Here is an 11,652-nt window from a genome sequence, read left to right as displayed (position 1 = left end):
TGCTGCCACTGCCATTGTGTTGTCACAAAATGTCCTTTCTTGTAGCCAATTTATTGCTTAACGACCGCATGTCACTTGATTTGTCTCAAGACCATCCCCATCATTTAAATGAAGTAGCCGTGATTTAATTAAAACATTTTTTCGCCTGAAAAAAAGCGACGAAGAATATGACAATTTTTATTAAAAATTGAGAGATTTTTTCACAGCGCGGTTTTTTGGTAATAATTTCGTTTTATATTATTTGAGGCGTTTTTTATCTTAATGTTTTTGGCCATTTCCTTCAAGGCCGCAACTAAATGAGTGGTAATTTTATGATTCAATTATTTTTTGGGTTTTGATGGTCCAACGACGTCTGTCAATGGCTTTGTTTGACACACTTTTGTCATTGCCGTAATGCGTTCTTTCGTTTTTTTACTTTCCAACAAAAGGGAAATTAGGTTTTTTATTAAAAAATATAGACGTTTTTTTATTGTACAAAAAGATGCACTTAGATATCTACATTTAAATGCGTTTTTTACTTAATATTCAGACTTCAGATTCATGGATTCAGTTAGGGTATTGATATTGTCTTTGGGCGAGGCTTCATTTTACATCGACATGATGGTCTTCTTAATAATATCTACACTTTCCAACATTTGCTCTTCGTTGATCACCAAGGGAGGAGCAAAGCGTATGATATCACCATGGGTGGGCTTGGCCAATAAACCATTTTCCTTTAACTTCAAGCAAACATCCCAGGCATCGTGTTCTATAAAAAAAAACATAAAATTTATGTTTGTTCAAACATCATTGCTCTTGCAACTTACTTGAATTGATAACAATGGCATTGAGTAGACCCTTTCCTCTCACAACTGACACCACCTCCTTGGGCAACTTATTCAATTCGCTTCTCAACAATTGACCCATTTTCTCGGCATTTTCTGCCAATTTCTCTTCTTGCAACACTTCCAAGGCAGCCATGGCCACTTTACAACCCAAGGGATTACCACCATATGTTGAACCATGCTCGCCGGGTTTAATGCACAACATAATATCATCATTGGCCAAGACAGCCGATACAGGGTACATACCACCAGACAAGGCTTTGCCCAAGATTAAAATGTCGGGCTTTACGCCTTCATGGTCAACAGCTAACATGCGACCGGTACGGGCCAAGCCTGTCTGTACCTCATCAGCAATCCACAAAACATTGTTTTTGGTACATAAATCACGTACTTGTTTTAGGTAGCCATCATCGGGCACCACAACGCCAGCTTCACCTTGAATGGGTTCAACCATAAAGGCACAAACGTGGGGGTCTTGAAGAGCTTTCTGAAAGTAAAAACCATTTTTATTTTCACACTTCACATAAAGTAGTTGTTATGTAACTATACCTCTAAAGCTTGCACATCATTGTATTTGATTATTTCAAAACCAGGCATAAATGGTCCAAAGCCTTCGTAACTGCTTGGATCAGTAGAAGCTGAAACGGCTGATAGTGTTCTGCCCCAGAAGTTATTTTCGGCAAAGACAATCTAAAAACAAAATAAAGGAATAAATGTTTGTATATTTTGGGTTCGATTCCCAGGCCAGGAAACATCAAAATTTTTCAACGGTGGCAAAATACCCCTCAGTGATGTAGGCGACATTTCCTAAATATTTCCGTTACATATTAAGGAAGCGTTTTGTATCATAGAAGGATACTGAGATTCCTCATATTTCTTCTTAATAACCTACCAGAGGTCTTCATTAACCTGTAAACGACTTCACTATGGGTTAATAAATAGACGTTCTTGGAAGTCGGTTAAATATGATGGAGGCCCCATATATTTTTCACATGCCTTCTATAGATAAGTAAAATGAAGCATTGTGGCGTTTTTTTTTTTTTTTTTTTTTTTTTTTTTTTTATTGGGATAGCGTTTGCAATTTTGTTTTTTAAAAATAGTCTGGCTTAATCCCATTGTTGTTGTTTTAATATTTTAAAACAACTATTTTATTAGTGGAAACGATTTGGCATTGTTCGCCAAGGGGTAAGGCAGGGAATACTATAGTTTCGATCCACGCCACTGGATCTCATCAGTTCCCTTGTTTCTTGTTTGTGGATATTCTCCACCGAAGTTATTTTTCAATAACTTCTTCAACAAGAAACGTTTTATACCCAAACATCAATCGTCAGCTCGAAGTATAAAGGTAAGCAAAGAAAAAGAAAAAAAAAAAAAAAAAAAAAAAAAAACGCCACAATGCTTCAAATTGAAGACACTGGCACGACGTGTGTTGTTTTTGCTGTAAAGCAGACCAACCAAATTTTGGTGTGTGCATTTGTCGAAATTCGACAACACACACAAGTGGAAGAGATTTGAATTGTTTCGCAGACACTTTCGTCGGAGTTGTATGAGGTTGCCAAGGAAAAACTTCTCATTGAACTTTTTTCTTTGCTTACCTTTATACTTCGAGCTGACGATTGATGTTTGGGTATAAAACGTTTCTTGTTGAAGAAGTTATTGAAAAATAACTTCGGTGGAGAATATCCACAAACAAGAAACAAGGGAACTGATGAGATCCAGTGGCGTGGATCGAAACTATAGTATTCCCTGCCTTACCCCTTGGCGAACAATGCCAAATCGTTTCCACTAATAAAATAGTTGTTTTAAAATATTAAAACAACAACAATGGGATTAAGCCAGACTATTTTTAAAAAACAAAATTGCAAACGCTATCCCAATAAAAAAAAAAAAAAAAAAAAAAAAAAAAAAAAAAAAAAAAAAAAAACGCCACAATGCTTCAAATTGAAGACACTGGCACGACGTGTGTTGTTTTTGCTGTAAAGCAGACCAACCAAATTTTGGTGTGTGCATTTGTCGAAATTCGACAACACACACAAGTGGAAGAGATTTGAATTGTTTCGCAGACACTTTCGTCGGAGTTGTATGAGGTTGCCAAGGAAAAACTTCTCATTGAACTTTTTTCTTTGCTTACCTTTATACTTCGAGCTGACGATTGATGTTTGGGTATAAAACGTTTCTTGTTGAAGAAGTTATTGAAAAATAACTTCGGTGGAGAATATCCACAAACAAGAAACAAGGGAACTGATGAGATCCAGTGGCGTGGATCGAAACTATAGTATTCCCTGCCTTACCCCTTGGCGAACAATGCCAAATCGTTTCCACTAATAAAATAGTTGTTTTAAAATATTAAAACAACAACAATGGGATTAAGCCAGACTATTTTTAAAAAACAAAATTGCAAACGCTATCCCAATAAAAAAAAAAAAAACGCCACAATGCTTCAAATTGAAGACACTGGCACGACGTGTGTTGTTTTTGCTGTAAAGCAGACCAACCAAATTTTGGTGTGTGCATTTGTCGAAATTCGACAACACACACAAGTGGAAGAGATTTGAATTGTTTCGCAGACACTTTCGTCGGAGTTGTATGAGGTTGCCAAGGAAAAACTTCTCATTGAACTTTTTTCTTTGCTTACCTTTATACTTCGAGCTGACGATTGATGTTTGGGTATAAAACGTTTCTTGTTGAAGAAGTTATTGAAAAATAACTTCGGTGGAGAATATCCACAAACAAGAAACAAGGGAACTGATGAGATCCAGTGGCGTGGATCGAAACTATAGTATTCCCTGCCTTACCCCTTGGCGAACAATGCCAAATCGTTTCCACTAATAAAATAGTTGTTTTAAAATATTAAAACAACAACAATGGGATTAAGCCAGACTATTTTTAAAAAACAGATAAGTAAAATGTCTTAAGAGTTTTAATTTCTGCATAATGTTTCTATGTCCTTCTGCGGTTCAGTAAGAGTTCTTAGAAGTCTTCTATAGGGCTGTGGAGAGCTCATAAATCAATAGAAAATCTCAGAAAGAAATCCTAGGAGGCCTTTCATAGATCAATCAATGTTATAAGAAGTTGTCTTTACTTCTAACAGTCAATGGGGGGCCTCAAACGCCTTCTATGGTAGCACTGTGGAGACCGAAAAATCAATAGAAAATCTCAGAAATCTTTTATAAGCCAGTGGTAGTTCAATCAAAATCCCAAGAAGTCGTCTTTATTTCCAAAACTCAATGGATGGCCTCATAGGTCTTCTACAGTTTAGTGGGAGAGCTTAGAAGTCCTTTATAAGAGTTTGGTAATCCCATAATTCAATAGAAAATCTCAGAAATCATCTATGAACCAATAGAAACCCGAAATGATGTTATACAGGTCCTTACATACTTTCCGTGGCGCTGTAAGAAGTCCTAGGAGACCTTTCGTAAACCACTCAAAATCCTAAGAAGTCGTCTTTACTTTCACGGTTCAGTAGGAGAGCTCAGAAGTCCACCGTAAGAATTTTCTATAAGCAAGCGGAAACCACAAAGGATGTTCTATAAACTACAAGTAGTTCTTACAAATGTTCCGTACCTCCGTAAAGGCCTCATTTGCCACTTACCGTTTAGTAGGAGAATATAGTAGTCATCTGTATAACTGCGGAGACTTCATAAGTCAATAGGAAATCTCAGAAACCTTCTATAAGCCAGTGTAAAACCCAAAAGTTGCTCTAAGGCTACAAGTAGATCTTACAAATGTTCCGTAGTTCAATCGAAATCCCAAAAGGTTGTCTTTACTTCTAAAATTCAATAGAAGCCTTTACCAGTCTTATACGGCCTTAAGCGAGTGGAAACCCCAAAATATGTTCTTCAGGCTACAAGTAGTTCTACAAGTGTTCCGTAGCTCTGTAAGAAGTCATAGGAAGCGTTTCATATCGGTATCAAAGGAAACTCCAAAATATGTTCTAAAGGCTTCAAATAGTTCTTAGAAATGTTCCGTACCACTTTAAGAAGTCCTAGGAGACCTTTAAAAATCAATCAAAATCCCAAGAGCTTGTCTTTACTTCTAAAAGTAAACGGAAAACCTCATCACAGATCTACTACGGTTCAGTAGGAGAGCTTAGAAGTCCTCTATAAGACTGTGGACGCCAGTGGTAACTCCAAAAGATGTTCTGCAGGCTAAAAATCGTTTTTACAAATGTTTCGTAGCTCTGTAAGAAGTCCTAGGAAACCTAGGAGACCTTTCATAGATCACTAAAAGTCCTAAGAGGTCGCCTTTATGTACTGCCAAAAGTTAATAGGAGACCTCACAGGTCTTGTTATGTTCAGTAGGATATATTGGAAGTTCTCTATAGGGCTGTGGAGACCTTACACAATAAATACAAAATTTCAGAAATATTGTTTAAGCCGGTGGAAAACCCAAAAGTTGTTATACAGGCTTACAAATGTTCCGCAGCTCTATAACAAGTCCTAAAAGTCCTTTCATAGATCAATCAAAGTCTATAAATCTTACAAAGAACAGCAAAAATCCTCTGGGATATTATGTAGGTCAGTGTGAGTCCTTTAAAGGTCAGAAGAAATCTTGGATTATTTTTCCAAATTCAGTACAAGGTACAAAAATCTTTCTTTAGATTTGCAGATGACCTCAAGATTTTTTAGAATGGCAAAATGACCTTCTTTACTTTTCATAGGTTATTAGTAATCCTCAAAGGTGCTATTTAGGGCCGTGGAAGAACTAATGGCTGCAATTGAGATCAGTGGAAGGTCCCTGACAACTACCCAAAGACAATGTGAAAACCTCAAAGGTTTTTCATAGATCAGTAGAAATCCTTTGAGATATTGTATAGGTCAGTGGGAGCCCTTTAATAATCAGAACTTTGCAAAAATTTATCGGATATGACTCAACCTGATCAATTTGCTTAGCTGTATTCTTTAGGGAAGTCGAAGGCCTAAGAATCTTTCTTTAGGTCATTAGAAGACATAGGTCATTACCAAAACTCAAAGGTGCTATATAGACTTGCAATAGAAATAATACCTGTGATCAGCGGAAAAAATTGAAGTCAGTAGAAATCCTTGGTGGTCGGTAAAGGTCCTTTAAATAATTTTTACCAGTGGTATTCCTCGGCGGAACAACTTTAAATTCTTCTTGATCTGTACACCTTTTTCAGTTGTAATTCGAATTATTTTAATTGTAATTCGAGAATTGTATTCTTAATTCATATCATTCATTGGTAATTCGAATTATTCCACTCGTAATTCGAATTATTCCATTTGTAATTCGAACTATTCCATTTGTAATTCGAATTATTCTATTTGAAATTCGAATTATTCCATTTGTAGTTCGAATCATTTTATATGCAATTTCAAATAAAATAATTCGAATTACAAATGGAATATTTCGAATTATAAATGTAATAATTCGAATCATTATACAAAGGGAATAATTGGAATTATTATACAAATGGAATAATTCGAATTACAAATTGAGTAATTCGAAGTACAAATGGAATGTTACGAATTACAACTAAAATGTTTGAAAAAGGTGTAGAAGTCTAGATATGCCTTCTAGGGATCAGTAAAGATTTTAAAAGTCCTCAGAGGCCTTCTTTTAAGCAATTTATGTTCTGTAGTTCTTCCGATTCAAAGGATGGCAGTTTCTTGGCTTCTTCTGATTCTTGATAGTCTTCTTCAGAGTTTTGGCTTATTTTTACCAATTTCCAGGTAGATTTTTAAGCGCTAAACTTTGACAAAAACCACCTTAAAGTTTCCGTAGGCCTTAAGGAGAGGTTGGAAGCGTTATATATGTCAGATAAAGACCTCAGATTTTGTTCTAAATCTGTAGAAGACCATATTTTTAGTTTCGTAGAATATCAAAGACCTCAGAGATTTGTAGAAGACCATAGTAGAGGACCTTTAAGGTTCGCAGAATATCAAAGAGCGTTTCTTTAGGTCAGTGTAACATCCTATAACTTTGCCTCTGCTTAGTATCGAAAAAGAGAAGTATTATTTAGGTCTGTAGCTGTAATTTAGCTGTAATTCAAATCTCCTGAACATTTTTAGACCTTCCGGAAGTTAGTAGAATTCTACAGACGCTGCTTCCGAAATCTTCTTTTAAATTATATCTTGTTATCTTTGCATTTTGAATATCTTAACTTTCTTACCTTAGCTTGATTCTTGGGTATATTCTTCTTAGTGTAGGCCCATTTTCTGGCCAATTTGCAGGCAGTTTCTCCACCTTCCACACCAGTATTCATGGGCAAAACCTTGTCATAGCCGAACAATTTGGTGACATATTCCTCGTATTCTCCCAAAACATCCGAATAGAAAGCTCTGTTAAATGAAAAAATACGGCACAAATAATAATCACAACAAGTTGCAAGTAATATGCTTAAAATTTCAAATCAAAAACAACAGCAAGAAGTGAGATAAGGCCTGACCTATGTGATTGCTGGAATATTGTTGGCCCACACCATTCATCCGAAAAAAACACTATCAGCTGTAGTTCAATGATTTTATGGTGTACTACTCTGATAAGACTGTAATGCTCGTCAATAATACTCCATCGGATTGATAATTGTATTTTTAAATTTAGAAATTCAGTTAGTAATTATTTGCTTATCTCCACTTCTTGCTTGGCTTCCATAGGAAACTTTCCATTGCTCCTGGTTTTTTCTTCTTCTTTTTATTTTAACTTACCGTGAAGTCAAGGCCAATACTTGGGCTTGTTCTGTGAGCGCTTTTATAATTTTAGGATGACCATGGCCTTGATTGACAGCCGAATAAGCGCTCAAGTAATCAAAATACCGCTTACCCTCCACATCCCAAACAAAGACTCCCTTGGCTTTGGTGAGTGCCACGGGTAGGGGATGATAATTGTGAGCGCCGTATTTATCTTCACGTTCAAAAACTTGTTGCGAAGTCAATTGACGACTGGCAGCAATTGTTGTGCCGGGTGTGCAGAGGCGGGGTGCCAATCTGGTTGTTAATTTTGAAAACATATTGCGACTGCGACAATAGAAAACATAGAAAGAAAAAATGCGTTCATTAGTGTCATTTGCATAGCTAAAATGAATTCTTTATTTCAGCTTCACTTTAAACTTGACATTGATTCCTTCTTCACCTGGGAACTTTTTAATAGGAAAAATATCCGAAATGGAAAACACTTGACACTTATTTGTTTATGCTTACCTTAACAGAAATTTAACAGACAACAAATAATTTTCAATAACGCAAAATTTACGATGCGGCGGCAATCGTTTGAAAACAATCTCGGGGCGAACTGAATGAAATTAATAAAACTTGACGTCACTAATAATTCTCTTAGCGTGCGATATCAGCGGGCCAATGCAATTTGTAGTGTTCGAAGTGACTGCTTGCTCAAGACTAATTCAATCGACAACTGGATAGAACCGCTCAGAGCGTTAAGGCAATTGATCGCTGCCACTCAGCCAGTAATCAGCCGGTTGGACAGACGCCAACAATCTGCGAAACATAGTAATTAACATTAAAGTGCTTGTTTGATTTTTCTTATCAGTTGGAGAATCTACAAAGAGATTAAGAATAAACCTCAATGCTACCTAACATTCTCTTGTATGGAAGAGAAGAGATTTGGAATTCCATAAATAATTATGTTGTTTGTTTTTCCAAAGAGACTTTAATAACCTCTGATAATAATTTAAGTAAGAGATTCCCTATTTGTTGTTCTATTAATAATCTACTCAAAGTAAAATGTTATTATGAGCTACAATGTGTGGAAAATTGAAATCTCTTAAGATATATTATCTACGATCTTAGCATTAGCATAAGATTGTAATATCCATTGATATCCCTGGAATACCTCAGAAATTTTCAGTAAGACTTCAGAAATGTGTTTTATGTTTATATAATACATAAGGCGTCTGATAGGGGAAACGAATACATTAATTTAATCAGTTGAACTATACGGAGGTATTCCAGACATCAATATAAAAACTGTTTTCGCTTCAAGTAGAAGGCCCCAGAGTCCCTAGAGATTGCCGAAGTTTCTCCGCAGTAGTTTGTATGCCCGCCCTGCACGTTGAATGTCTGGACTCGGAATCGGGTAAGACAGCATCGAACATTTTTAAGTGTGGCGTTAAACCTTCAGAGTTTCAACATATCAGGAGGGGACCTCGAAAGTCCCACATAGCAACAAAACCAACATTTGTCGGTTACAACAAGTCATTAGAACTTCTCTAAAAAATATCTCAATAGAGGTTTGTAGGTTCTGCACATGCGCCTGTGGGCTTTATTTAGTCCACTAACTTCAGAGGACTTCTTGGGTCAGGTGGTCAGAGGTTTTCTTTAGACTAGAGTTTGTTACAGTTCTCCATAGGGACTATAGAAACCGTCAGATGTCTTCATTCATAGATCTCATATTAGTCTAAGCGAAACTATAAACAGGGGCTTCCAATTCTATTAAAAAACTGAAGTTTTGTTCAATCAGAATTTGTTTATTTTAATTGTTAACAATCCGATAGGGCTTTTAAAAAGTCTAACAGCGTGGAACGTCTTTTATAAACCAGAGGTTTAAGTCATAGGTATTCTATACTAAATCAGAAACCTCTGATATTGTCTTTTATTAGATTAGATAAAGTGACCTGGAACCTTCTTTATGACAATATAAATCTGCAGATAGATTCTTTAGACCCTTAAAAGATTTCATATAATTCAGAGTACTTCAAAGGACGCCTGATGCTTTCTTTAGGACTACTAATATCCTTTAAGGTCTTTAAAGGATTCTTCTATTCTCTGAGACATTAAAATATTTCAAAAGTCTTCTATAGCCTAAATTCTGTAAAATCTTAAAGTCATTAGGTAGGTCTTCTTAGGCCAATAAATGGAAACATGGGGCTGAGGTCATGTTCTGGTCAGCAGATGTTCCCAGAGGTAGTTCTGACGTCAGTGGAAGTTTTCAGAAGACTTCTTTAGGTCATTAAAAATTTCATAAAACTCGGAAATACGCAGAAGCTTTTTGGATATTTCTTTACAACCATGGACAAGCCCATAATTATTATTTGATCGCAAAATCTCGTCGTCAATAAAACAGAAGTTGTCTTTAGGTTAAAAGCAGAGGTTGGGGTTTTCTTTAAATCAGTAGAAGCTCATTGATGTCTTCTTTACAGTAGTAGTATTTCTCAGAAGTTGTTTGAGGCCTATATCCACGTCAAATTTTTCCTTAGAATATTGGTTTAAGATGTCGGCGATATTTTTAAAACCATGGACGACCCCATGAACATTCTTTAGATCAGTAGTGGAATTCTGTAACTCATTTTTCGATTTACCGACAAAAATCGCTAAAATTAAAATGCTAATAATTTCGGTAAGTGAGCAACCAAAATAAAGCTGTCGCTATGTCCTACTAATAGCAACATTGTTTTCAGCTTTTGTTGATATTTTGTTGGTAACTCAAAAAGTGTGTTACAGAATTCCAATACAGATCTGTCCGATTCATTACAATTGCACTACAAATGTCTGGGCATGCAGTAACGATAGCAGGGTACAATGATTTAAAATCAAAATGGAGGCTGAGGCTGAAAATTGCCAATTTTGCGTTTTCTAGTGAATAGTACAAGTTCTCTGGGTCGATTCCAAGACCACCTTGCATTAGGTTAGTTACGGTTGGCAAAACTTTACCACTTATTACCACTACTACATCATCAGTATAGGCCACTACCCTGGTTTTCAGCTGGTCGAAACATACAAGATGTCTCTGTTACCATTAGATGCCTCTGTTTACAGTTTTCCTATGCATGAATCAATGATCCTACTTTGCAGCATCTCATCGATCGATCGATAGACAGCGGATGAGATCGTGGACCAACAAATTACTTATTGAAGTCTTCTATAAACAATATAAGCCAATATCTTGAGGTATCCTATAGAGAACAGAAGATTTTTAGAAAAACTCCTGAGGTCTTCTACGAACAATGTAAGACCTCTTGAGGATATCTTTTGACAAAACAAAACTCCTTGAAATCTTTTATAGACAAAAGAAGAATCAGTTTTTCTGTAGACAAGAGAAGACTCCATGAGATCTCCAATAGTTAACAAAAGCCCTCTTGATGTCTTCCATAGATAGCAGAAGACCTCTTGAGGTATTCTTTAGACAAAACAAATCCTTCATTAGAAAACAAAAGACTTCTTGAGGTCTTCTTCAAACAACAAAAGACCTCTTGAAGTCCTCTATCGACAACAGAAGACTACTGGGTTTCTTCTATAGAAAAAATAACCTCTTGAGGCATTCTAAAGACAAAAAAGGTTTCTTGAGGTCTTCCATACATAACTGAATACCTCTTGGGTCTTCTGCAAACAACAGAAGATTTCATAAGGTCTTGTATACACCGCAAGAAGACGTCTTCTATAGACAACATACACACTCTCCATTGCACTAGGGTAGAGGAAATTCCTGTGTTGCAGAGAGTGCTATGGATGAATTCAAGCTTTACATTATTAACTATATCGAGAAAGGCCGCTAAAGTGAAGTTTAATTCTCTATTTTCTTCTCAACGTGTCCGACCACCTCATACAAGGTGGTTTCTACTGATTTGCCCTTGATGTAAGCATGCTGAGATCTACTGATCTTTTTGGAACTTAATTATGTGATTTGTAAAGCTGAAAGCTGTTAACGGGTTATGACCACTTATTGAGCATGAAAAAACATTATTCATTAACTTTTTAAAAGAAATTTACCCAAATTTTTTTTAGAAAATTTTGTTTCTTTTGTCATTGAGCTACTTGCCGAAATTTTTTGTTGATAAATATTGCATAGTGTTCTGGCAAATAGGCGCCTACGAAACACTGTTTTTACTAAAGCAGTTTGCGGTGCCCACTGTAGCTCG

General features: G+C 36.1%; 1 protein-coding gene across 1 annotated transcript; it reads right to left on the bottom strand.

Moving 5' to 3' along the window:
• Positions 1-438: 438 nt before the first annotated feature.
• Positions 439-8,292, bottom strand: Oat (Ornithine aminotransferase precursor). The gene is made up of 6 exons (XM_073981671.1): positions 7,982-8,292; positions 7,490-7,798; positions 6,955-7,123; positions 1,374-1,514; positions 807-1,311; positions 439-748 (listed from the first exon to the last, which is right to left on the bottom strand). Exons 2-6 carry the CDS (start codon positions 7,789-7,791, stop codon positions 588-590), a joined length of 1,278 nt encoding a protein of 425 aa, XP_073837772.1. The 5' UTR covers positions 7,792-7,798; positions 7,982-8,292; the 3' UTR covers positions 439-587.
• Positions 8,293-11,652: the final 3,360 nt, after the last annotated feature.

Source organism: Musca autumnalis, unplaced genomic scaffold, assembly GCF_047663935.1.
Source record: "Musca autumnalis isolate F117 unplaced genomic scaffold, ASM4766393v1 scaffold_4, whole genome shotgun sequence".
Classification (NCBI taxonomy): Eukaryota; Metazoa; Arthropoda; class Insecta; order Diptera; family Muscidae; genus Musca; species Musca autumnalis.
Note: the sequence above shows the minus strand (reverse complement) of the source record. Positions and strands in the feature narration are given on the sequence as shown.